At 44.8% G+C, this 27,923-nt stretch overlaps 1 protein-coding gene across 1 annotated transcript in view; it reads right to left on the bottom strand.

Annotated features, from left to right (window-relative positions):
• Nucleotides 1–27,923, bottom strand: part of DNAH10 (dynein axonemal heavy chain 10) — a 171,685-nt gene that overhangs the window by 59,826 nt on the left and 83,936 nt on the right. The window contains exons 33-46 of the mRNA XM_019038458.4: nt 27,324–27,458; nt 26,535–26,687; nt 24,353–24,541; nt 21,578–21,724; nt 17,722–17,913; nt 15,699–15,817; nt 13,786–13,944; nt 10,182–10,317; nt 8,839–8,961; nt 7,634–7,768; nt 7,116–7,332; nt 4,739–4,858; nt 3,621–3,766; nt 1,514–1,666 (exon numbers count right to left, since the gene is read on the bottom strand). Coding sequence (XP_018894003.3) covers nt 1,514–1,666; nt 3,621–3,766; nt 4,739–4,858; nt 7,116–7,332; nt 7,634–7,768; nt 8,839–8,961; nt 10,182–10,317; nt 13,786–13,944; nt 15,699–15,817; nt 17,722–17,913; nt 21,578–21,724; nt 24,353–24,541; nt 26,535–26,687; nt 27,324–27,458 — 2,124 coding nt within the window. The remainder of the gene's footprint in view (nt 1–1,513; nt 1,667–3,620; nt 3,767–4,738; nt 4,859–7,115; nt 7,333–7,633; nt 7,769–8,838; nt 8,962–10,181; nt 10,318–13,785; nt 13,945–15,698; nt 15,818–17,721; nt 17,914–21,577; nt 21,725–24,352; nt 24,542–26,534; nt 26,688–27,323; nt 27,459–27,923) is intronic.

The following is a 27,923-nucleotide window of genomic DNA, read 5'->3' as shown; positions in this document are numbered from 1 at the left end:
AAAAGAGAACAGTAGTATCGCAAAGTGGGAGTCAGAGAGGCGTTGGCTGACCATCCCAGCTCAATCTCATTTCTCCCGTTACTCTCCAGGGCACCTCGGTTTCAGTTTCATGGGGCTTCTCAAAGGTTGCAACTGTATATATCCATTTGTGATTGTGTTTTTTGAAGTTTGTCTCCCTTACGATACTACAGCTTCATGAGGGCAGGAACTGCATAGGTGTTGACTACACAGCACCAGTCCCATAGGAAGAGCTGAATAAATATATGTTAATTCAATTAATGAATGGATGGACGGATGGACAGACGGACGAATGGACAAATTGATGGATGGGCAGATGGACAGACAGATGGACAGACAAGAATTCAACAATGCAGTACCACCCAAGGGGTGTGATATGCCTGTCCACACATTGACACTTCTGCTTCTCTTGGTTTCACCTGTTTCAACTCAGGGGCTTACAAAGCATCAAGCTTTAAGACAAGCATTTGTCCTTTCTTCATTTAACATAAGCAAAGACATTGGGTAATTAATTCATACATTGATAATGACAGACAGATTGGACCATCCATTGAATGGACGGATGGATGGATGGATGGACAGATGGATAGATGGATGGATGGATGGATGGATGGATGGATGGATGGATGGATGGATGGATGGGTAGATGGATGGACAGGTGAATGAACAGATGGGTAGATGGATAAATGGACGGGTAGATGGATAAATGGACAGGTAGATGGAAAAACAGACAGATGGGCAAACAGAAGAATAGATGGATAGATGAATAAATCTATGAATGAATGGACAGATGGATGGTTGGATGGATGAACAGATAGGTAGGTAAACAGCAGATGGGTGGATGAAAAAGACACATGGATGGATGAATGGAAGAACAGACTGATAGATGAATGAACATATGGATGGATGGATGGATGGATGGATGGATGGATGGATGGATGGATGGATGGACGGACTCTGGCTTTGCATACAGTCCTTCTGGAAATAGACTTTCAGAAAAAAATGGTTCAATGAAATAATATAAATTTAAATTCTAGTATGCTAAGAAAACTTTGTACTTCTCAGGCTCAGACCCCAGAAACATACTCATAATGCAGCTGAAGTTTCTCTTCCTTGAAGAGTCCAGCGGAATTCTTGGGAAGGGTCTGCCCTGATGCCTCCCATGTACACGGGGCCAACAACAGTATTACTATCTAAATAAGAGCTCCTTTGGAAACCACTTCCTCAAATACATGCTGAATTTAGTTCAAAGGCTGCTGGCTGCCTGCTTCCCTCCTCTAAGAAACTAAGGAACATGATCAGTCAGGGAAAGGTCCCTCTGTGTAAGAAGAGCATCCCAGGCACATTCTGCCTTAGGCTGGCTCCCCGCAGCCTGTACCCTGCAGACATTGCACAGAGGTAAAGATCAATGTTCTCATTCTCACTTCTACACACACCCATGCAAACGCAAGCACTGTCTTGACCCATCCCTCCACTTGCTTGAGCGTCTAACTACCCTTGGCATATTCATGTCATCCATGAACACCAGCAGGCGTTTTCCCATGGGTGGGCCGTAAGTATCTTTGGTTCGCTTTTCCACATTTGCTTCTAAATTTCTTTGGATATCCATGGACGTGGTGCGGGAGGAGAAGTTGACCATTAACACAATCTGAAGCAGAAAGAGATGATGTGAAAAGCCAGCCTTTTCCCCAGGGTAGCAGCAGTAAACATTTGCAAATAAGCTAGCAACTATTTTGCAAATCCATTGGCCTCTGAACTAACTTTTTAATAACCCAGTGTGAGACTGTGCTTCATTATTTTCTAAGTGCTAAAGTAAGACTTCCTCTTTCCTTTCAGCAGATTGTATGAGTCAATAGCGAATTGTCACATGTGAGCCTTGGGGACAATATGGCATAGAAGAAAGTAGACTGAGGGTCTTGTTTCTGCACAGTTCTAGCAAGGCGACTTCCAAAAAGTCATTCAACCTTTCAGAGCCTCGTTTTTCTCACTTGTAAGACGATCGTAATGGCATCTCTTAGGACTACTTCATAGAGCTACTGCATCGTATGAGATGCAATATCCAACAGTATTTTCAATATGACAATATTCAAACATAAATCACTATCATGCTGGCTGTATCTAAATAGGTCAAAGAGAGCATGAACAAGTGGTTCAGGCTTTGGGACTAACTGCCGGCAGGAAGGGTGAGGGAAGCCCCCTGGATGCTCACGCATGTGTCCTCAGGCCCTCCTGCCATGCTTAGGCTGGCGAGAGCTCCTTGATTAGTGGTTCTTACACTTAACTAATTATGCATCAGCTCCACCTGCAGGGTTTGTGCCACACACCTTGTTGGGCTCCATTCCCCAGAGTTTCCAATTTGGTAGATCAGGGTGTTTTTGTTTTGCTATTTTTAGGAGACAGGGTCTTGCTCTGTTGCCCAGGTTGGAGTGCAGTGGTGCACAATCATAGCTCACTGCAGCCTTGAATTACCAGCCTCAAGTGACCCTTCTTCCTCAGTCTCTTGAGTAGCTGGGACTACCAGTTACAAACCACCATTCCTGGTGGTCTAGGGTATTTTTTAACAAGTTTCCAGTGATGCCAAGGCTGCCGGTCTGGGGACCACACTTTGAGAACGAACCTCTGCCTTCCATAACTCTCTCCATGTAGGGCACGCAAAGTGCAGGTGCACACGAGCTGAACGTGTTGAAGCTGAATGTGTACCTTGCTAAAGCCACTGTGTTCAGGTGTACCTGGCTGGGCTGATGAGCACCAGCTGCAGAGTCCTGGGAGAGGGGTGTTGTGAAGGAGGCTCCCAAATGCGGCTTCCTAGTGCCTGACTCCACAAACCTGCAGGTCCCTCTGGCTGTAAACACTGCCGTGCTCCCTGTGCACATCTCCATGTTTATCCCCCCACTGCCTGCAAATCCCTACAGAACAGATCTTGACAGCTTGTTCACTATCACTTGTCCTGTGCACCCTGCAAACTCTACGCCGGGTACATATCCGACCCCCGACACACTGGACACATAGCTGGCTGGAGGAAGGAAAGGAAACACTTGCAAAGTTTTAGAAACCCAAAAATGATGGTGAATAATGTGACAGCCAGCCTCCAAGAGGGCCCCAGATCATCCTCGCCTCCAGGTGTCCATGACCTGGTGCAGGCCCCTCCCACACTATATCAGGGTGTACAGGGTGGCTTCTATCTCACCCATAGATTAGGGCAGAAGGGAGGGTATGTGACTTCCAAGGCCAGGTCATAAAAGACATCATAGCATCTGCTTTGCCATCCATCTTAAGCACTCACTCTACCATGTTGAGCACACCCAAGCCATCCATGGAGAGAGCCACATGGTGAGGAACTGAGGCCTCCAGCCTCCAGCCATGTGAAACGTCATCTCAGATGAGGATCCTCCAGCTCTACCCAGGCCTCCAGGTATCTACAGCCCTGGCCAACAGCTTGACTGCAATCCCATGAGAGCCTGAGCTGGAAGCTCCCAGGTAAGTCACTCCCACATTCTCGACCCACGGAAACTGTGAGATCACAGTGCTTGTGGTATGAAGCTGCTATGCGCTGAAATAATTTGTTACACAGCAATAGATAATTCATATGAATAATGACTTACGTTAGTTTCTTCACTCAGATTTTTGACGAAATTCTGGGTAGTGGCTGTCTTAGAAGTGCCAGATTCACCAACAAAAATAACAGGTTGCTTAATTTTAACCATTTGTTCCAATATCCAGGTAGTCCGAGTGGTATCCACTGTGTGAACTAAAATAGACATTAGGAACAGGGGCATCTCAGCAACTCCAATAGGGTGAGCACTGGGGGCAACATGGAGTTGTCCTAGAACCCCACAAATCCCATAAAAAACAGGAGCAAAGGCCAAGACATGACCTCAGAAACATTCACCCATTTAAGTGTATAATTTATTGACTTTGGCACAGTTCTACAGCAGTGCGATCATCACCACAGTCCAGGTGTAGAACACCCGAGCCGATTTTAAGATGCAATTCTGACTTATGCCCAGGATACTAAAAACTCAGCTTCTTTGTTGCTGACATCACTCAGACCCCTGCGGGATTTAACTTCCTGAGCAACACCTTCCTCCGAAGAGACAGTGAGACCACAGCATCGCGTCTGGCTCCCTCCTGCACTGGCAGGTTTCAACCCTGATGGGCTCCCGAGAAAACAGGGATGTCTCACTCCACAAGCTCAATGGACCAAAGTCAGACACATGCTTTGTGAAATTATTCAGCCCATATTTTACCTGAATAGCCAGCCCATATTTTATCTGAATAGCCAGAGGGGTGCATTCTAAGTGTGGTTCAGTATGTAAATGCCCATGGCACACAGCTTTTCAAGCCAGCGCCCTTTATAAAACACTGCCTCGTTCGTTGCTGTCTAGTCCCCACCCAGCCAGCTCTGTGGACTGAAGAGAGCCCAGGGAAAGGCCAGGGGAGGCGAAACGGCATCTCATCCGCCTGTGGGGATCGGCCTGCTGGGGAAAGAGCTGAGAGGCAGAGCCACGGAAGATGCTCAGAGCCAGCAGCTGACAAAAATACCAAAGCGGCCACCCTCCATGCCCAGGAGGGCCCACAGCTCACCCTCTTCAATTCTTCTCTACCAGCTCTCTGCGTGGGACTTAGAGTACCAGAGAAGCCATGGGATCTTCTTTGCCTCCTCCTAGAGCGAGTATCACACACTCCTAAACCCAGGAACAAGGATTTGACTCTGACTTACCCAGGATGTTGATGAATTTCCTCTCGGGGGCATGAATATACTCTGGAACTAATTTACTCCATGGGACCCATTGATTCCGTTTGTTATCAAAATGAAAGTCATACAAGGTTGGAAGTTGACCTGCAGGAAATCATGGTTGACTTCACTTGAATCATAAACACGGAAATACAAAAGCAATTCTGGCACATGCTTGAAATGAACTAATGTTGCTTGTACTGCACGGAGGCCATAGTGAGTACGTCAATGCTGCTCCTTCACTGGACAGATACCGAGTACCTTGAACTAATGCTACTCATCACTGGACAGATGCCAAGTATTTGGAGCTTATGCTTCTTGTTCACGGGACAGTCACTAATGTGACTTGTGCACTTATCAGGCACTTTCTGAGTATTTTCAACTAACACTTCCCATTCACTGGACATACACTTCCCTGGGAATACAACAGTGAAGCAGAGAGCCCTGGTCCCTACCCTTGCAGTTGTTGGAGGGCCAGGTGGGGGACAGATACAGGCAAGAAGTGGCCATTTCAGTGTGGAGCCATAAGTGCTGCAGCAGGAGAGGGGCAAGAACAACAGACAATGCGGGAAGGCAGCAACCCAGGCGGGGTAGGGGAGAGATGGAAGCTGCAGGCGCCCAGGTAATCACCATCGCCTCCACCCAGGCCATGCAAGGCTTTACTTGAGCATGTCTAAGAGCTGACAGGATGGTAGAGAGTGGGAGACTGAACATGAGAGAGAGAGAGAGAAACTCAGATGGAGCGAGGAGCCTGAGAAGGAGGAAGGGGCTGGGTTGGCCTTGGCTGGGGTGCAGTGGGGGTGGCCTCTTCCACTGTAAAAGGAGAAAGTCAGAGACAGGAGCTGTAGGCTTTTCAGCTGGAAGGAGAGATTCCTATCAGACAGCTTCCGTTGTTCCTGTTGAAGCAGGGAGAAAGATCAGCTGCGGAGACCGCGGAAAGGGCAGGGTGGATATTTGGGGAAAAGGCCCAATGCTCCTTTGGAGCCAGGAGTGAGTGTGCCAGCTGGGGACTGGGATTTATGGAGACATCTGTCTTTGTGGCTGCATGGTCTTCTCCCTGTCAGCCCTTAGACAGGCAGAGAAGACAGACTTGGAGTTTCCTCGGAGGGTTTCAGCAGAACAATTAGGCAAGGCATGCGGGGGTCTCAGGCAAGAGTGGCTGAAGTGAAGGCCACCAGCCAAGGAAGTGAGGATGCAGGGAAGGGGCAAGTATGGGTGCTCGAGGCGACAGCAGACACTGGGGCGACACAGTGTCCATCCCCATGAGGCCAAACAGAAACACATGTGGCCTGAGTCTCAGAGGCAGAGTAGGTGGAGAGCAGGATTTGTGACGCAGACATGACAGTGCCAGAGGTCACCGTCGAGCGTATGCTCGAGGGCCTACAGGGCTGAAGCTGTGAGCAGGTGTCTGGAAATGGGATGCCCACAGGGCCATTCAGGCCCCCAAGATGAGGGCAAATGAGGGAGACAAGCCAGGGAAGCAGGCCAACATTGTCTCCGAGTGAGGGAATTGCAGATGGCAGCAACACACAGCCAGCGTGGCTGGCGGAGCTGAAAAGCACTCCCCAAAGGGAGACTTCAGTTCTGGAAAAGTGCACTCAGACTCCCACTGAATAAAGCAGGGACCTGAAAAACATCTTTGATTTGCTCCATGACTGTCCATTAGAAAGACCGGAGGTCATTTCATTGTAAACTTTAAAAAGACCACCAGGTAAGGAGTATAAAATACAACTTCAAAAGCTTCAAAAGCCATCTATATTCCAAGCCATGCTCGAATAGCAATAAGAGATGGACAAAGAAGGGTCCTACCATTGCATATAGACCTTGGAGAATGCATCTTTTTCATCATGTATGATTCATTGAAGATGCACATTTTTGTGCAAAAACATAAAATGTTAATTGTACGATTTCCTATGAACGATTTACAAATCCACACTTGATTGTCTACCGTGCAAATACTCAGGAATACAGCAGATGAATGATATGGTGGAAATGGAGATAGATGGTTAAAAATAAAAATTAAAAAGACAGATAGGGAAGCCCACAGGAGAAGAAACTCAAAGTCATGCAGAATGTGAAAAGTTTAAAGAGCAAAGGAAGCAAGTGCCTAAGCTGAGGCAAGAGAAGTTGACTCTCATCCAGAAAGACCACCCAGAGGGTCTGGGCTTCTGACACAGCAGTCGATGCATGTGAACTGCTCCTGGGTATTCCGCCATGTGCTCTGACCATTGCATGTTTCTCTAAAGAAGCAAACAATCTGGAAAACTCATACAGACAGAAATACGGAAAAGCTCGTTCACTTCCTCTAGAAATTTAACCAAAGGCACTCAGAGCAGGGAAACAGGCGACACTCGGTTCCCACCTGGCAGTTCTCCAGGGTTGGCCCAAACTCCTTCTGTGTCAACAGTAGACAAAGAAGCAAGGCGTTTGATATATTCGTCAAATTTCATCCTTCCATCCTCAAGCAGGGAGGCTCCCAGAGAGCAGTACAAAGCCTCCAGGAAGTAGCACTCCAGCAGGTCAAGGTCTTCTATTTCTCCTTCTAGCAACGCATCCAACATCTTGGCTAACTGGGTTACCTGGTTCACAGGAAAATATCTGGTTCAGCCCACATAGTCCACCCCCCCAGAGTCCATTCCAGTCATAAATCCTGGGATCCCAGGTCCCAGAGCGATGGGAGCATAAGACCCATCATGTTGGTTCAGACAGATGGAACCCAGTATCTTGACTTGCACAAAAGCAAGCATGGCGCCCGCCTTGGCACTGACCAACAATACTACTGTTCACCCTGTCTGGCATCTTCACTCCCTTTAAAACCCTACCGTGAGCCTGTCTTTAGGAAAGAATTTCTTTTTGCTAACAGCAGGGATCATTTCTTACCATATTGAGGTCTGTCTGAGGAACTATTGTCTTCAGCTTTTCTGCTTGTCTTCCATCCACTATCCCTTCCACTATCACATCCATGAGATAGGGCACATATTTCTCAAAGAGACTATTCAAATGGTATTGCTCCACCTATAAAAAAGCAGCATTCCAAAGCATTTCAAGGGCTTATTTAAATGGAAGTTAGTGGAAAGCTTTTCTTGCCCAAAGAGGGTTGAGCAACATCTTCTGATGAATGATACATTTGGCAGGTGAGGAAATCCTGATAATAGTGCCCTATATTTGCAGAGAGATTTGTCCTTTGCAATATGCTTTCATCTCATTATGAAGTGTTTCATTTCGCTGCCACAGAGTCTACCATGCCCTTGGGGAAGAAAAAGGAAGATAACAGGTCCCACTTGACAGGAAAGAGGCTGATCATCTTACAGTTCAAGTGACCACAGTCATCCAGAAAAGACTGTAAAGCAGCGAAGGCCCCCTCTCTATCAAAGCACCAATCACCACCAGGGATTGCAAGGGTCCTGAGACAGCTGTCTCCCACAGGACAGTGCCTCAGATGGTTCTGTCATGCTTCCTTTGTTCTTCCTTTGTTCTGCTCTTTTCTGGCATAATTATGTCCTGGTTTCCATTCACCTCCAACCTAGTAGCCCTCCTAGAGACACACCCAGAACACCTGTGTTCCTTTGAGAAGGTGGTCGTAGCGTCCTAGGTGTGGTTGAGCCACAACCCGCACATGACTGTCACATCCATCTCTGCACTTTTCACAGAAGCCTTTTGTTAAGACAACACACACTCTGGCCTGTCGTCTGTTTTATAAATAAAGGTTTATTGGTACACAGCCATGACCATTTGTATACAAAGTTCTGGCTGTTTTCATGCCACAACAGCAGAGTTGAGTAGCTGTGAAAGAAATCACATTGCCCACACAAAGCCTCAGATATTTACTATCTACCCCTCTACAGAAAAAGTTTGTCAACCTCTGGTCTGGACCAACCAATCCAATCATTACCTATCCCACTGGCTATAAACTATCTGAAATTAAATAAGTGTGTCTGCCATGTTTTCACTTAATTTGGGCTCAGGGACATGGGCAGGTCAAGGACAAGGTCATCGCCTTCGACTACAAACATCCCTCTGGACTATGTTATCCAACTAGCCATCAATACTAATAACTTTAAGTTCATTTTAGAAAAAAATTTCACCTTGTTTGGTATTTGATTAACCCATTTTTTCCAGTATGGTCGATATTTCAAGTTTTTAGGATCCACATAAACCATTCCACATCGAGAGACAGTTGCAGGGGAGGCATACTGTAAATCTCCAACCTGGATAAATAAAGAAAATCAATCATGGCTATAGCTATACACAAGATAAACTAGATGTTTAAGGACCTTCTCTTATGGAAAGTTTTTACAACTGCATGAAATCCGAATAATACCAAAATCAACACAGCTTTCATGAGGTTTTTAACTGAACACCTGGGATTTTGATGAGAAGATTACACACTTCTGATGTAACATCTTTTTGGTTTTTCTATTATAAAATTAATGTGAAAATTAATACGTTGTAGAATATCTGACAAAAAAATAGAAAAATATAAAGAAGAAAATAAGTTATCCAAATCCCACCACCCAGAAACAAATGTTGTTTTGGAGTGTTTTCCAGTCAATCTTTTTTCTTTATTATTTTTTTAACATAGTTGAGATCAGGCAGTATAAAACTTCATAAGTACACAGCTAAACCAGATATATTAACAAACCTAGCTCTCTCTACAAAAAAAATATAGTTCAGTCAGCTAATCAGATAATAATATGTACAAATATTCCATGCACTGACAAATTTTACAGTTAGAAATGGCATTAATACTAAGCTAGAGTGAAAGCAAGTCCCAGGGCCACACCTATGAAACAAGCAGTCCATATCCTAAGAGATAGAGGGCTTTGGAGAATAGCCTCCAGGAAGTAAAGGGGCTCGACAGAATACTTGATATGATAGAAAGTTTAAAAAAAAAATGAGGTTAAAATAAAGGCAAATAGTGTGAGGGAAAAAAAAGGAAGGCAATTACAAACTCCAGACAAACGAAATGGCTCTAAAAGAAAGTAAATGTAATCGTAGTATATTAGTTGGTTCTTCAGTAAATATTTCTATCTTCATTATAATGTAAACATTATCTACTGTTAACCAACTTAGCAATATACTATTCTGACGTTAGTGGTATAAGAGATGAATTCTCACTTTTGTAGCAGTCAGTCAATAGATAATGTATAAACTATAAAATGTATAAAGGAAGAATATCATGCTAAGCCTGTTACTTATAGACACTAGGGTAATCATCAGAAGAAACAATTCATAAAAAGTAAAAGTAGTCACTTCTGGGATAAAGAGGGATGAGAGGAGTAAAGAACAAAGAGTTGTATTCATTATAAACCCTTATGCATTGTTTGTTTTTAAATAATCATCTACATTTACTACTACTTTAACAAACATTTGCATTTTTAATTACAAGAAAGACTTATGTTCAAATTTACTTTTAATCACTACTTGCCTCAAAGAGCAGGGCACAGTGTGCTTGGAGCCGGATGCGTTCCCCGTTGGCCAATGTCAACAACCTGTTGTCATCCATCACAGAATTCATGTTTTCCACCCATAGAGCATCCACATCACCATCAAATAAAATATACCTGCAGCAACCAAAGAAAGGAGAGCCATGGGTCCTAGAGAGCTTCCAATTATGGAACTTGGTATAACCTGCCCATTCATGTTGAATGTCTTTTTCCCAGGGTTTTCTAGCCAGGATCTGAGACAGAGCACCCTAGTTGGCCCAGAGGTTTGACTGAAATGGTACATAAAAACTGTTTGAGCCTGTAATCCCAGCACTTTGGGAGGCCGAGGTGGGCGGATCGCGAGGTCAGGAGTTCGAGACCAGTCTGGCCAACATAGTGAAACCCTGTCTCTACTAAAAATACAAAAAATTAGCCAGGCATAGTGGTGTGTGCCTGTAATCCCAGCTACTCAGGAGGCTGAGGCAGGAGAATCGCATGAACCCAGGAGGCACAGGTTGCAGTGAGCCAAGATAGCACTATTGCACTCCCACCCAGGCAACAGTGCAAGACCCCGTCTCAAAGAAAAAAAAAAAAGAAAAAAAAGTTTGAGTTCTTTGCCAATATTTAAGAATGAGGGAACTTCACACAAAAATCTGAATTTCTCACTTCTTGGGCAAGCTGGAAGTTCTGAGCACACAGACCTGGATTCCTTCGTGGGAACAATCAGCTGATGCTGAGTAGTGGCTGCCCATGAAGACAGAAAGTGTCATAGTCCCTGCCCCCGCCACAACTCCTACCTCATTCTTCTCTTACATCTGAGGCTGAGTATCAATTGCTATTTATCACTGGTTTTAACCCCTGGTTTCCTGTGGTACAGTCAAGAATAAAGAAAGTATTTTGGATATCCATGTGTAGTGGGTCGAATGGTACCCACCCCCCCACCAAAAGATGTGTTCACCCAGAAGCTGTGACTGTGACCTTGTTTGGAGAAAGGCCTTTGCAAACGCAATTAAGGATCTCAAGATGTGACCATTCTGGATTATACAGATGAGTCCTAATCTAATGACAAATGTCCTTATAAGAGAAAAGCAGGAGGAGACATAAGACACACAGAGGGGAAGGCCAAGAAAGAGGCAAAGTTTGAAATGATGTGGCCACAAGCCAAGGAACACCCGGAACCACCAGAAGCAGAAGAGGTGAGGATTTGCCCTAGAGCCTTCGGAGGGAGTGCAGTCCTGCTCACACCTCTTTTTAGACTTTTTAGACTTTTTTAGACCTCTTATTATCTCCAGAACTATGAGATAATAAATCTCTGTTGTTTTAAGCCACACAGTTATTTGTTATGGCAGCCCTAGGAAACTAACACCACCATGTAATTTGCTCCACTTCACTCATTTGTGCTACCTGCTGGGTCCCTGGGAGCATCTGAGTTCACAAGCCGTGGTTTATACACCATGTGTCCTGGCAGCACGTCTACGTCCAAGGCCTCAGGTATTCAAGCTTCAGGATGGTTCCATTTTGTGGCTACAATGGGTGACATCTCATGCAGCAAAGCCCATCTCCACAGGACAGAGGCTATTCTACTGTGCTGAAATGCTGGTTTGATAGTGCCTCCATTTAACTCACTGATATAAGCAGTTAGATCTTTTTTTTTCAGGATTAACATTTTGGTTTATTTCCTTCCTGTATTTTTTTCTTTTTAGCTTTTTATTTTTAAATAATTTCAAACTTACAGAGTTACGAGAATAAAACAGTACGAAGAACGCCCATATGCCTTTCAGTCGGATTCCCCAATTGTTACGTTTTTTTGCCACATTCGCACTCTCTCTTATTCTCTCTCTCTGAATCATTTGAGAGTCAATTGCAGATAAAATGCCCCCTTCCCCTAAATACTTAAGCAAGTATTTCCTAAGAATAAGTACCTTCTCTTACACAACCACAGCAGAATTGTCAAACTCAGGAAATGTAATATTGATACAATACTATTATCTAATGTATAGTCCACATTCAAATTTCACCAGTTGTCCCTATAGAAAGTCTCCATTTATATTCACTATAAAAGGACTCAACGGCCAGGCATGGTGGCTCACACCTGTAATCTCAGCACTGTAGTTGGCTGAGGCAGGAGGATTCCTTGGGCCCAGGAGTTCAAGACAAGCCTGGGCAGTACAGGGAGACTCTGTCTCTACAAAAAAAAAGCAAAAATTAGCTGGGCATGGTGACATGCACCTGCAGTCCCAGCCACCTGGAAGGCTGAGGTGGGAGGATTGCTTGAGCCCAGGAGTTTGAGGCTGCAGTGAGCCGTGATCATGTCACTGCACTTAGCCTGGGCAACAGAGCATGACCCCTCTCAAAAAAAAGAAAAGAAGAAAGAAGAACAAGAAGAGGAAGAGGAGGAGGAGAAGAAGAAGGAGAAGGAGGAGGAGGAGGAGGAGGAGGAGGAGGAGGATGACCAGATTCATCAGATCATCATTCAACAGATGCTCCAAACCATTGGGTGAATGGGTGAAGGTTGGATGAGAAATGAGATATTTACTTAGTCATAAGTTATCTCCCTACAGTTGCATATCAACTGCAAAGAGGAAAATGGCACCTTAACCCAATAATCAAGATTAACACCACCCATAATAGGGCAACCAACACCATGTGCCTGTGATGAGATGCGGAGAAGGACACAGCATCACTCCTGCAGCCTTCCTGTCAAACAGCCATGGCCTGAATCTAATTATGAAGAAGCAGCTGACAAACCCAAACTGAGACCATTCTCTAAAACAGTTGGTCTGGAATCCTCCAGAACAAGAAGGTCATAAAAGATAAAGAAATCCTGACGAACTGCTCAAAATTAAAGAATGCCAAAAACAAGACAACGGAACTCAGCGTGAAATCCTGGGTTCATCCAGAATCAGGGGAAAAGCGCTAAGAAGCTGTTTTAAAAGCCATGAGTTGGGACTTTGGACTCTTGTTATTTAAGGATTTTATTTATTATTAATGGGATTTGATTAGAACATAAAATCAGAACCATTCCTGAGTTTAGCAAAGAGATATTATAGGACCAACTAAAAGCTTTTTACCTTACACACCCTCAGAGCATTTCTGTACTTGGCCTCACTTGGCCTTTGCCATGGCATGTGGTGATGTCATCAGGGCACCATCAGCCACGTCTACAGATGGAAAGCCGTGGCTCAGGAGGGCATTCCTGCACTTTCCATGGCACTTTGCTACCTTTCCTTGACTTACCTTGCCATAGAACGTGGTGATCAGGCAGCTTGATGGCGGCTGTGTTTGAGAACTTAGAGTCACACAGATCAGGGCCAAATCCCTGGCCTTGGGCCACATTTCTGACCTTTTCTAGGCCTCAGTTTCCTCTGTGGTAAGCTGGGAACAATCCTGGTACGCACCAAATTGCATCAATAAGACGACTGAGGTCACACATGAAAAGCACTAAGATTGGACTGCGCACTTCCGAAGCACAGCCTCCAAGACTGGACTCTAAGTCTGTTGAAATCCAAGCATGAAGCTACAATGTATAGTCCTGCCACCGTTTTTAATGTTGAGCTAATTAACATTAACTAACCCAGGCTCTTTCCTACCTACAAAGATACTCACTTTCGCTCCTTCTTGTCTGTTGGCTTGTTGATTTCCCTGAAGATGTTTGACAACACTCCATCTGTCCAGTCTCGGGTGGTTGGATCCAGGATGCCGTAGAGTTCTATGACACTCACGGCTTTGGGGTTCAGGATGTACAACTTTGTCATCAGCCCAAGCCTAAATCAAGAGAGGCTTTAGCCATGGTTCAAGAAAACTAAATGCATGAGGAAAACAGTCTGGGTTCCCTCTATGAGGAATTAGATGTTTTGACTTCAATCCAAAATTTAAAATGCAGCCCATGCAAACTCTTCACTGGGCTTCCCTTCACTGCTAGTGCTTTCTTCTAAATATAAAGCAACCACATTTCACCAAAAATGTGGCCACAGCACAAATGAAGTCGGAACTAGAAGCACAGCGTTGCCTCTGGAGGGCACCAAGAAGCTAACTTTCATGTATATTTCATATTTATGCATATTACATATTCATATATATGACATTTAAGTAAATATCTCAGAATTAAGGGCGTATAGGAGACCATACTCAGTCACCCAGGATAATAACAAGGCTTTGAACTACTAATGTTCAGTCCTCCTTATCTACAGAACAACAGCTGCTCTGTTGACTTCATGAATCAAGCAGACAGGGCATTTCTCACCACAGTGCCTGTAAATCCCTGCAGCACTAACTATAGGATTAATTCATCTACAGAGAACAAAACTTCACACACTCCACAGTTCACAACCAACAAATCAGTAAATCATAATAATGTACATGCTATATTACACATACACACACGTGTGATAGTTCTATAAACTAACAATGAATGAATTAAAGAATGAAATGCAGATGGCCACGGCACAGCCCACTTAGAGTCAGTAAGCCACTGTCGACTGGTTTTCTCATATGAAACATATGAAGAAATAATGGGAACAAATGACAGACACTTACTGTTTAGATTTTATAGACTGCCTAGAAATGTTTAAGTCACAAAAACTTTGGCTTGATTTAGATTTTTGCCGGGCTATCAGCATCCATGGAGGTCTTTCTGGAATCTAGTTATTGCTTAGAAGAGAAGTGAGGAGTCAGGAATCCACTTTCAGTGAAGGCTTTCAATTCACTGCAGGCTTTTATGACATACTCTCCTTTTTTTTTTTTTTTTCTTTTTTTTTCAGAGAGAAGGTCTCACTCTGTTGCCCAGGCTGGTGTGCAGTGGCACAATCCTAGCCCACTGCAGCCTCAAATTCTTGGGCTCAAGCAATCCTCCCTCCTTAGCCTCCTGAGTAGCTGTACTACAGGTGCACGTCACCACACCCAGCTAATTTTTTTTTAATGTGGAGACGGAGTCTCATTATGTTGCCCAGGCTGTTCTCAAAATCCTGGACTATGCGATCCTCCCACCCAGGCCTCCCAAAGTGCTGGGATTACAGGCGTGAGCCACCGTGCCTGGCTCCTTTATGATCTTCAATGTGGGAGTGTACGATCACTTTTTCCTTGGTGAAGAATTACCCCTGAAGGGCTAGAGATTATAAGGCACCCGGGGAGGTGACATTCTTTTTCTGGCCACTGCGAAACCACAGCAGTACTGCATAAGGTGAATCCTGACTTACTTTAAGGAAGCAATTTGGACCCCAAGAAACTATGACTTACATTCATTTTCAAAATATCCTTATAAGATAGTTTGTGAAACTCTCATTTCACAAGTGAACCTATTCACCATCTGATGCACAAGCGGGTTGCTATTCTGCATTCTAAAATATCTTAACTAAGTCTGCAATAAAGTCAGTAAAAACACGCTGAGTTGAAAGGGGTGTGTATTACAAATTTACCCTCCCAGGAAACAGAGAGCAAAGTGGGACTTGGTAATACTGCCACCAAACATATACTGTGAGCCCCCGTGGCAGCCAGGCCCTCCCCACGGAGGTCATACTCACTTGGTCTGGGCCTGACACAGAGTGTTAATGATGACGGACTTGCCCCCTCTGGTGGGCCCCACCACCATCGTCGTGTGGCGGGTTAACATGGTCTCGAACATTTGAACCACTTTATCCACCTGCGGGACAAACAATGGCAGCTGGGCTAAAACATTATCTTTTTCTGAAGCAGTTTTATTGCGATACAACACACACGCCATACAATTTACCTTTGAAAGGGTACAAGTCAATGGTTTCCAGTATATTCACAGAGTTGTGCAACCATCCCCATGAGCAATTTTAGAACATTTTTATCACCCCTCCCCACAAAAAACCCTGTACCCATCTCTCCCAATCCCCTTTCCCCCAGCCCCTGGCAACCACTCATCTACTTTCTGTCTCTACGGATTTGCGTATTCTGGGCATTTCATGGAAATGGGATCCTAGAATGTGTGATCTCTCACATCTGGCTTCTTTCGCTTAGCATGTTTTCAAAGCTCATCCATGTTGTAGCACGCGTGCTGCATTCCTTTCTGTGGCCAAAATATATCTCATGGGATGGACAGACCACATTCTGTTTCAGCAGTTGATCCATCAACTGATGGATGTTGGGTTGTTCCCACTTTTTGGCTATTATGAATAATGCTGCTCCGAACATTCGTGAACAATTCTGAGCGGACATTCGTCCTCATTCTTGGGTAGATCCCCAGCAGTGAAATTGCTGGGTCTTATGGTAACTCTTGGTTAAACCTGTTGAGGAACTGCCAGGCTGTTTTCCAAAGTGGCTGGACCATTTTATATTCCTTCCAGAAAACACATCTTTTTCAACAACCAACTCCAGAGAAAATCAGGGTCAGGAAAGGCACAGAAAGCTCTCGTCCACGGCCGGTACCCGGTGCCCGCTGCCCAGGCCTGAGGCCTCCGGGGTAGCCTGACACCCTGAAGCTGCCCGACCCGAGGCAACCCCCCAGGCCTGGAGGCTCTGGGCATTTACACTCTCAGCAGGACTCTGCCAATCAATACATGTTTGGCTTAATGACAACATATACAACTTACAGGCTTCAGAGGATCCAAATCCTACCCCTGCAATATCTAATTTAATTTTTTTTTAAGTGTAACTCAGGAGAAAAAAAAAAGGTGAGGTGAGGAAAGAACCTCTGATGGTTGATGCCTCAAAACAAAATATTTTGAGTCACCTGACCACATTGTGTGAAAAAAAACTATATATATAAAATTCAGCCTTAAAAAGGAAGAAATTCTGACACATGCCACAACATGGATAAATGTTGAAAACACTGTTAGTGAAATAAGCCAGACACAAAAGGACAAAAATTACATGATTCTACTTACAGGAGGTACCTAGAGTAGTCAAATTTGTAGAGACAGGAAGTCGAGCAGAGGTTGCCAGCGGAGGGAGGGGAGAAGGTAAGCTGTTAACGGGTGTAGGGTTTTAGTTTTGCAATATGAAATTGTTCCAGAGATGGATAATGCTGATGGTTGCACAGTAATGTGAATGTACTTAGCACCAACAAACTCTACATTTTTTCTTTTTTCTTTTATTTTTTGAGACGGAGTCTCGCTCTGTCACCAGGCTGGAGTGCAGTGGCACGATCTTGGCTCACTGCAACCTCCACCTCCCGTGTTCCAGCAATTCTCTTGCCTCAGCCTCCCAAGAAGCTGAGACTACAGGCAAGCGCCACCACGCCCGGCTAATTTTTGTATTTTTAGTAGAGATGGGGTTTCTCCACGTTGGCCAGGATGATCTCAATCTCTTGACCTCGTGATCCACCCGCCTCAGCCTCCCAAAGTGCTGGGATTACAGGTGTAAGCCACTGTGCCCGGCCTAACAAACTCTACATTTAAAAGTAGGTAAGATGGTAAATATTGTTATGTGTATTTTACTGTGATTTAAAAATGGGGAAAAATGGTTAAGATGGTGAAACTTATGCATATTTTACTGTACATACATTTTTAAAGAACTGCAAAAACAAAAAGCCAATGGAAAGGATGCACGGCCACAGTGAGGTCATTTTCCTGGCTTTACCTGGATGGGTAGGACCGCGTAGCCGTTCTCCTCCAGGACCTGCTCTACCGCATCACTGAAGTCAGGGTAGCGGACGCGAGGGCAGTCCAGCCCAGGAAACAGATCGGAAATCAAACCAAGGAAAAGAGGAACATCTTCAAACACAAATTTGGGCAAGTTCATGTCTCTCAAGGCCCTCATCAGCACCACGTCCTGCAGGAAATGAAACACATGTTTCCAAGAGATTTCCAAAGGAACCCAGTGCTTTGGACTGTGTTTCCAACCCAGTGGTAACACTCTTATGAAATATAAAATATAATTTTTATATAAACATTTTATTATTTTTAACAATTTTATACACCTTTAAAATTACATAATTTTAAATTACAGAAATTAATTTAAATTAATTTAAATTTAAATTACAGAAATTAATTTAAAATTATATAATTTCTGTATATATAAATATATAATACATATATTCAGAAATTATATAATTTTATTTTTTATTTTATATTAATATGTAAATAAATATAAATTATATAAAACAGTTTATATGAGATTAAACATAAAATATAAAATATATATATTTCATATATTTCATATAATATGTACTTCATATTATATAATATACACATATATGGCCGGGTGCAGTGGCTCATGCCTGTAATTCCAGCACTTTGGGAGGCTGAGGTGGGTGGATAACCTGAGGAGTTCGAGATCAGCCTGGCCGACATGGTGAAATCACATCTCTACTAAAAACACAAAAATTAGCTGGGTGTGGTGGCAGGTGCCTGTAATCCCAGCTACTCGGGAGGCTGAGGCAGGAGAATCGCTTGAACCCAGGAGGTGGAGGTTGCAGTGAACTGAGATTGCGCCATTGTACTCCTGGCGTGACAAGAGTGAAACTCTGTCTCGAAAAAAAGATAGATAGATAGATATACACACACACACACACATATATATACACACACATATATATTTAAATGAAATATAAAATTTAAAATGAAATATAAAATTATATATAAATTATATACATATTATAATTTTATATAAATTAAATTTTATAAAATTTATATATTTGATATCATTTATATAAATTAATTATATCTGTATTATTTATAAATTATATAAATTTATAAATGTATATAAAATGTTATGTATATTATATAGTATAAAATATGTATAAGATATTATGTGTAATATAAATATATGAAATTTCATATTTCATATTTAATAATGATCATATAAATCATATAAATGTAAATATGCATTTTTCAAAATTTCATATGAAAATAAAAATGTAAAATAAAATATATAAAAGTGAAATATACAATATAAAATTGTATATAAATGTAAAAATTAAATAAAATATAAAATAGGAGCACAGGCAGAGGAGTGAGGCCAGGGTGGGCCTGCTCCTAGGAGGCTGAGTGTCCTGGTGGGCTGTGCAAGGAGAAGAAAACAGATCTCGGCCAGAGGGAAGGAGCGGAACCTTCCTCCTCCCCACCTTACAGAGGGGTATGGCCATCTACGCTAAAGCAAAGGTTCCTTATTACAGGAAGAACATTTGCTTTGACCTTTAGGTGCGCATATATATATATATACTTTTTTTTTTTTTTTGAGACAGGGTCTCGCTCTGTCACCCAGGCTGGAGTGTAATAGTACCATCTCGGCTCACTGCAGCCTCCACCTCCCAGGTTCAAGCAATCCTCCTACTTCAGCTTCCTAAGTAGCTGGGACTATAGAAGCGTGCCACCACAGCCAGCTAAATTTTTTAGTTTTGGGGATTTGTTTGGAAAGAAATGGGGTTTTGCCATGTTGCCTAGGCTGGTCTCAAACTTCTGGCCTCAAGCAATCCTCCCACCTCAGCCTCCCAAAGTGCTAGGATTACAGGCATGAGCCACTGCGCCCAGCCTTAGGTGCTTTTATATAAATCTCAAAAACAAAATTCTGAACTCAGGACCTGGCAAGCATCTCTATGTTGTCTCCTAGGACAGGCAGTCCTGCTTCTTTACTCAGCGTTCACTATCTGGAAATGTGGGTATCTCTTCTCTACCCATTACCTCCAGGATGTGGAATGGAAAAGGCCACTTTTCTTTTTGTTCTGCCTCTCAGACTCAACACAGGAGCCCCGGGGATTACAGTTCCCCGCCTTCTCCAGAAGAAGGAAGCAACTGACGGGGGCTTCTGCTATTTGCTTAATTGTAACGACATCATGTTGCAAGCTGAAGCCTGATGTTTCCTTTGAAACAGGTGCTGAGGTGGTGGTATTTGTGAATTCTTTACCTTTTATTCCAAACAAGACTAAATAAATGGCAAGTACAGCTGACTTCATGGGCTCTTTAATGTCCTCCAGTTTCCACCACTGTCATGATAAGCGCAGCTGAGAACTGCAGCAGTAAATTCCAAATATGTGGTTCTAATTTGAAGCAAAAGATGCTAAATCCTCACTCATCCTGTGACATAGATTTACTGAATAAGAACAAAGGTCCAAGCTTGCAAACTTTTAATGTGATAAAGAAGCCCAAAGACAATACAGCAAAGTTAATTTCCTATGTGAAGAAACCATCGCAGTCTCTGTACAAACACAGCTTTACATGTGTAAGTCCACATTGCTGGATGAGAAGAGGGATTTTCCTCCTAGAAAAGGAGGCTGTTTTTTACCTCTTTCTCGGAAGTCCTTGGATATTTGGTATTTGCAATGTGTTTTCATTCTTCTAAGGAAGTACCAGATTGTGCAGCAGTTGAGCCTACGAATGCATGCTTGGGTTCAGTGTAAGGCAGTAAAAGAAAACAAGCCAGTAGTGAGTGCAGTGATGGGACCATATTCACCTCCCTAGGAGGAGAGACTGCTGCAAACGGCCTCACTCTTCTTCGTAGAGCCTTAGATAGCACTTGAGACTGTTTTCCCTGTTGCTAAGACTGAAAGTGGCATCGGTGGTTTTTCAGTTCAGAAGATATGACCCACTCAATAGCATGATCGCCCTTCAACTTTGGACATAGAGGAGCAGGGGAGAAAATGAAAGAAGTTTCCATATAACTCCTTTCTCCTAAGAAAAAAGAAGTACAAATGACGAATGCAGCTCCATCTGACTTTACAGTGTTTTACATTTTACAGCTTCCTTTTTTGTAAGAGCATAAATAACTCTTCCTTCGACCCCTCCAAAAAAAAAAACAAAAAACCCAAATGTGTGAAAATCCCAAAAGAATGAAGCGATTTGTGGCAGCCTCTCCTCCTATGGACACTAATAGGCTTCTATCACTGCACTCACGGCTGTTTTGTTTTCTTTTACTACCCAAATGTGTGTGCGTGTGCGTGCATGTGCGTGCGTGCGTGTGCGTATGTGTGCGTGTGCATGCGTACGTGTGTGTGCGTGCGTGTATCCGTGTGTGTGTGCGCGTGCGTGTGTGCGTGTGTGCGTGCAACACTGAGTACAGTCACTAGAGAAACAGGTGAGCCTGTTGCCCACAGAACATTGACTAAACCTTTTATTTAAAGTCCATGTAAAAAAACAATTGTTCCCCTCTTTTGTTTCAAAGAGAAAATAACAACTCACATTCATGCTTTCATGAGAATTTTGTTAGTCCCCACCCTTCCGCCACACCCATCCTGAGACTACAGATTATTACTATGGAAGCATCATAAATGTTGCTATTGGAGCGAGACATTGCACTTGACCTTAAGGTACTAAGTGTAATTACAAGCAAATGATACAACAGGTAAGAGGCCATAGTAAGGCCAGACCGCGGGGTGAAGCAGCAGCTAAGACTCAAACCTTTCAGGTGATACCATACTGTGCCCATCACCTCCCCGACGGCACGTAGTAAATACATGAAGCAGCTGAAACCAGAGAATGTTCCAGCATGTGGCCCCTACCTCCCTAAGGTCAGAGGAGCCTCTCTTCAGCTCACCAGCCATGACCAGCACCGATTTCAGGGCTCTGAGTCCAAAATCATAGTGATACTGCTTGGACAGCTGCTCCCGGGCCAGCTTATACAGAACCGTCATCTTTTTCGCCAGAGTCTTTTTGATAGAAGATAATAATACAAAAAAAAAACAAAAAAGAAAATGATTCAAAAGCAATGGAGCATCATTCTACAAATGCAAGAAAACGGGGGCAGGTGTTCCAGTGCAGCTGCTCTACAAACAAGCAAATTCCGTCTCTAACTTCCAGAAATACCAGGGTGGGTCCTTCATTTTTAAATATGGCAAATTGGGAACTAATTTGAAGAAACATCTGTGTTACCAAAATCTTCACTATCTTAATTTAAAGAACAGAACCATCTGTAGGAATCACACTCCAGAAATACATTGCTTCTTTATTTTGACCTAAACCTATTATTAAGGCTGTAACTGGGCCAAGCATAGTTGTTCATGCCTGTAATCCCAGCACTTTGGGAGGCCAAGGTGGGTGGATCACCTGAGGTCAAGAGTTCAAGACCAGCATAGCCAACATGGCGAAACCCTGTCTCTACTAAAAATATAAAAATTAGCCAGGCGTGGTGGCGCATGCCTGTAATCCCAGCTACTTGGGAGGCTGAGGCAGGAGAATCCGCTTGAACCTGGGAGACAGAGGTTGCAGTGAGCTGAGATCGCACCACTGCACTCCAACCTGGGTGACAGAGCAAGATTATCTCAAAAAAAAAAAAAAAAAGGCTGTAAATGTCTTTGAGGACAAGTCAGCCACCTCATCTACGGCAAGGGTTCAAAACCCACAGGTCTCTAAGGCAAGTGTGGCAATTTTAGTCGTGAAAACTAGGAACAAGAGATCTCATCGTGCCAACTCAAAATCCTGACATGGTAATAGGCACCAAGAGCTTTCAATAAAAGACATATTGCAGAAACGCAACGTGACAACCCTCTATGTTAAAAGTATTCTCTATTTTGTAACTTTTCCAGAGCTTCTGGAAAGATCTTACATATGTACATTTTATAGATATCTTAAAAGAGGATAAAAGTTATCCATAAAGTTGGTTTTGAATCTACATATTCTCAAAGGCATTGTGCTGAGTGAAAGAAGCCCGTCTCAAAGGGTTCCATACTACATGTCTCCAGGTAGAGAACATTCTCAAAGTGACAAAATTACACTGACTGAAGAATAGATCAGGGGTTGCAGGAGTTAGGGTTGAGGGGAGAATGTATCTAGTAAGCAGTAACATGAGGCTGGGTGCAGTGGCACAACCTGTAGTCCCAGCTACTCGGGAGGCTGAGGTGGGAGGATTACTGGAGCCCAGAAGTTCGAGACCAGCCTGGGCTGTAGAGACCCTGTCTCTACAAAAAATAAGCAAGATTAGCCAGGCGTGATGGCATCTGCCTGTGGTCCCAAATACTCAGGAGGCTGAGGCAGGAAGATCACTTGAGCCCAGGAGTTTGAGGCTGCAGTGAGCTGTGATCCCACCATTGCACTCCAGCCTGGGTGACAGAGTAAGACCCTGTCTCTCTTCTTTGTGGTCGTGGTGATGGAATAGTTCTGTATCCTGATGTGCTGATGGCCACTCCCATCCACATGTGATAAAATGTCATAGAACTAACTACACGCACACGCCAGAGAGAGAATGTGAAACCTGGTGAAATCCACACAATGTCTACACCTGAGTTAATGGCACTTGTGCCAACACCAACTTCCTGGTTTGGGCAATGGACTGTGGCTATGTGAGATGTTCTCATGGGGAAGGGGCGCCTGGAAAGTCCGTGCTACTATTGTTGCAACCTCTTGTGCATCTTAAATTATTCCAAAATTAAAAGTTATAATTTAAAAAGAGGTGAGGGAGGAAGAAGAGACAGAGCAGAAAAAAAAAAACAAAAATCAAAGAGCCACACGGAGCTAACACATCCTAGGTCCCCAGTCTGGAAGAGCCAATGGAGCTAACACGTCCTAGGTCCCCCGTCTGGAAGAGCCACACGAAGCTAACATGTCCTAGGTCCCCAGTCTGGAAGAGCCACATGGAACTAACACACCCTAGGTCCCGTCTGGAAGAGCCACACGGAGCTAACACATCCTAGGTCCCCAGTCTGGAAGAGCCACACGGAGCTAACACATCCTGGGTCCCGTCTGGAAGAGCGACAGGGAGCTGACACATCCTAGGTCCCCAGTCTGGAAGAGCCACATGGAGCTAACACGTCCTAGGTCCCCAGTCTGGAAGAGCCACACAGAGCTAACACGTCCTAGGTCCCCAGTCTGGAAGAGCCAATGGAGCTAACATGTCCTAGGTCCCCCGTCTGGAAGAGCCACACGGAGCTAACATGTCCTAGGTCCCCAGTCTGGAAGAGCCACATGGAACTAACACACCCTAGGTCCCGTCTGGAAGAGCCACACGGAGCTAACACATCCTAGGTCCCCAGTCTGGAAGAGCCACACGGAGCTAACACATCCTGGGTCCCGTCTGGAAGAGCCACATGGAGCTGACACATCCTAGGTCCCCAGTCTGGAAGAGCCACATGGAGCTAACATGTCCTAGGTCCCCAGTCTGGAAGAGCCACACAGAGCTAACACGTCCTAGGTCCCCAGTCTGGAAGACCCACATGGAACTAACACAGCCTAGGTCCCGTCTGGAAGAGACACACGGAGCTAACGCGTCCTAGGTCCCCAGTCTGGAAGCAGACCCTGGTGAAGTCTGCACTGCACGACCTGGCGCTGCCAAGGCCCCCCACCTTGGCCTCCAGGAAGCCCTCAGAGAAGAGCATGATCTCACAGATCTGCTGCAGGTCAGGCACGATCACGACCACGGGCCTGAACAGCACCTTCACCGACTCGGGCAGCTCCGTGCGGCCTGCGTAGCCGGGGTTCATGGTGATGAAGATGCCCATGCGGGAGTCCAGGGAAATCTCCTGCCCTTCAAACTGGAGGGCAAGAAGGAAGAAAGAAAGAAGCAGTTAGGTGGCCCGGCCGGCCAGCCCCCTGGAAAGGGGGCCTGCGGCGAGCTGCGTGGCAATTCATTTTCATGATGTGAGGCTGACAACACCACTTGTCTCTTTTTCCCTCCCCGGTGTTCAATGCAGGGCCCCCCTAGCTGAAGACGTTGGGGAGGGCAGATCTCAACTCGGACCTGAACCCAGGGCACTACCTTGGAGAAGGGGCCCAGGTTGGCGAAGCACAGAGCCTGGGGCTGATACAAGAAGCTGTGTGACCCTCAGCAGGTCACTTAACCTCTCTGAGTCTCAGTTTATTTTTCTGCACAACAGAAATGCAACCCACCTCGTGGCATGGCTGTGGCGATGAAAGGAGACAGCCCAGGTTGGGAGCGCCCAGCCCACCACCTCACACAGCGCCGGCTTCCATTCCTCTCGCCTGGCTTTGCACCTTCTGCAGGTGCCTGGACTTCATGCAGTCACTCCTCCCCAAAGAATCCCACCTCAAACCCCTCAAGAAACCAGTCTTCATTCCTCTGGTTGCCCCAGGTACCAACAAACCACGGAAATCCCTATATTCTTAGCCTTTTTAGCTGAAGGTTGAGTCCGGTTGTCTCTCGGTGAAGTTTTCTATTTTATTTTTTTTGATTGTCCACCAGCCAGGCAGAGGACAGAAATTTTTGTTGTTAGGAGGCACAGTCTGCATCACCAACAAGAGGGCAGCCCGGAAGACAGCCAGCCTCCCCCAAAACAAGGCCACTGCCTTGACTCATAGGTCGGCCCTGAGACCATCCCTAGCCTCAGTATCCCACAAGAGGCCCAGATGGCCCAGATGGCCCAGGAGGAAGAGCAGATAGCTGCTGTCTCCTGGCTCTGAGAAACACAGCTTCTGGAAATCTATATACATTGCAGGTTAATTCCCTCTCTCGGGAGCAGTCAGCTCAGCCCCAAAAATCCCTCAAAAGAACTCATCAAAGGGAAATCTATCCAGACCCTTTACTGGAATCCTGAAAATATTGAACAGTCTCCAGTTGACACAATCTCTTAACAGTGAGCCCTGCCGAGATCTGAGGAGGACGCATGTGAGATGCCAGGGCCACCAGCTCAAGCTGAATTTTCATCCTGGAATGGGGCTCTAAAGGATGTATAGGAGTTTTCCAGTGAAAGGAAGAAGGGACAATTCCACTCAGATGGGGACACATGTGGTGTCACAAGGCATGGTATGACTGCGGAGCAAGTGGCTTAGCGACAAGTGTGCAGGGCATGGAGTGGGGAGGACAGAGGCAGAAGGACAGCGAGGGACCCAGAAGGCCCCGGTGTGGGGAAATGGCCCACCCACGCTGGTCCTGTGTTTTCAGAGAATCCCCTTCTGGGCCACCTAGATTACATAATAAGATCATGTTTCTCCAAATTTGGATCCAGCTTAATCTGGTGTAATTTAATGCAGACTTCTCAAACTCAAGTCTGCAAACATATTCTTTGGCAGAGAGAAATTGGTGAATTCTCAACAATTGTTTTAAAATTCTGCCTTCTCACTTTGATAACCTTGCAAATCCTGCTTGTTATGATGCCGTAACTTCACAAGCTATGAAGGCAAAATTTCTTGTTCACTGTGATAATGTGATTGCAAGGAACATTCGCTTTCTAAGTCAGGTTTTCTCAAACTTGGGAAGTCGCCAAGAATATTGTTTCCTTTCTAGAGGACCCTGCACATCACTTATTTGAGAACTCTGCTCCACCCCCATCATAACTATTGGTTCTGTGTCTGGAGTCAGTGTGAAGTCCTTGGACTATTACAAACCTTATCATCAATGATGATAATTTTGGAAACCCAATCATCTCAATTGGAAAAGCCAACAGATCTTCTACAGGAAGCCTGGTCTGGAGTGTCAACGGCCCAGCAACTGATGCTTCAGAGGAAGCTTACCATACTTGGCAAGCTTCCATCCTAGGGACATGGTCCCGGGGGCTTCATGTGTCTCACCTGGAACGTGGTTAACTGATGGATCAGAGCATTTCGGATCGTCTGGATCTGGGAGGAGATCACGGAGAGCACAGAAGCATCGATTCGATTAAACTCATCAAAGCAGCCCCAAGCCCCGCACTGTGCCAGGCCAGAGAAAATCTTCCCCACGGCCTAGGAAGAAAGACATGTCAGGACAAGGGCAATTTTCATCTTTAAAACTGCAAGCAACACATTTATGGATATATTTTCTAAATTAAAGCAAACCATGAGATCACTGATTGTCAGAGAAGCGGGTGACCAGCCACTTGACCAGTGGATTTTTCTGGCAGGACTTCCAAGGCCCCTCATGGGCTGGCTCCTACTTGCGATTTTACAAATCCAGATTCTTGTGTAAAACTCCATTTCTCTTCTCTTCTCTTGAAATGTGGGAAAATCTAGCAATGCTGGGTCCACTTTCCCAAATGGTGATTAGGAACCAAAGCTGGACGGGGCGCCCTCTTTACATGGAGTTTTGCTCTCCAGTTAGCCACAGATCCCACCACTCTCTTGTCTGCTGGCCGCTTTACTCATGTACATTATCCACCTGACCCTACTAGGGTAGTGAATCCGGGACTTTTGCTCTACATCCTGCTAACAAAGCAGGATCTTTAAGCAGACACGCTTAGGTTCTGGGGCTGTGGTGGTGGAAGGTTTTCTACTAGCTTCTTCCCACTGTCGTCATGTCAAAGACTAGGAGGTGAAATGCCATGTCCTGCTTTAAGCTCTCTGCCTAATGAGCCGGTACCAAAGGTGACAGCCAGGCCTTACCTTGTAATCCATGCCTTCGCCACAGTTGGTGACAACACAGAGCAAGCCCAAGGCTTTCGCCAGGTCCTTGGTGGTCTCGGTTTTGCCGGTTCCTGCTGGGCCGGCGGGGGCCCCACCCAGATACATGGACAGCGCCTGTTATAAGCCAAATGCAAAACGTATGTTTTCTGGTGCACAGAAGGAAGTGGGTGTCATTTCCAAATTCATCCCTGTGACTATAGGTGCAGAATAGAGAAAGAATGTGGTGGTTGCTTTCATGTGTCAACTTGACTGGGCCACAAGATGCCCAGGTAGCTGGCTAAACATTATTTCTGGGAGTGTCCATGAGTGTGTTTCAGGAAGAGATTAGCATTTGAGAAAAGCAGATGACCCTCCCCAAAGTGGGTGGGCCTCATCTAATCCATTAAAGACTGAACAGAACAGAAGGATGGAGGGAGGTTACATTGGTGCTGCCTGATCATCTAATCCATTGAAGACTGAACAGAACAGAAGGATGGAGGGAGGTTACACTGGTGCTGCCTGACTGACTGAGCCAGGGCACTGGGCACTTCGGGTTCTCAGGCCTTCAGACCCAGACACGAGTCTACATTATTGGCTCTC

Source organism: Gorilla gorilla, chromosome 10 (assembly GCF_029281585.2).
Source record: "Gorilla gorilla gorilla isolate KB3781 chromosome 10, NHGRI_mGorGor1-v2.1_pri, whole genome shotgun sequence".
NCBI classification, from domain to species: domain Eukaryota; kingdom Metazoa; phylum Chordata; class Mammalia; order Primates; family Hominidae; genus Gorilla; species Gorilla gorilla.
The sequence above is the reverse complement of the archived record's forward strand: the minus strand, read 5'-3'. Positions and strand labels throughout refer to the sequence as shown.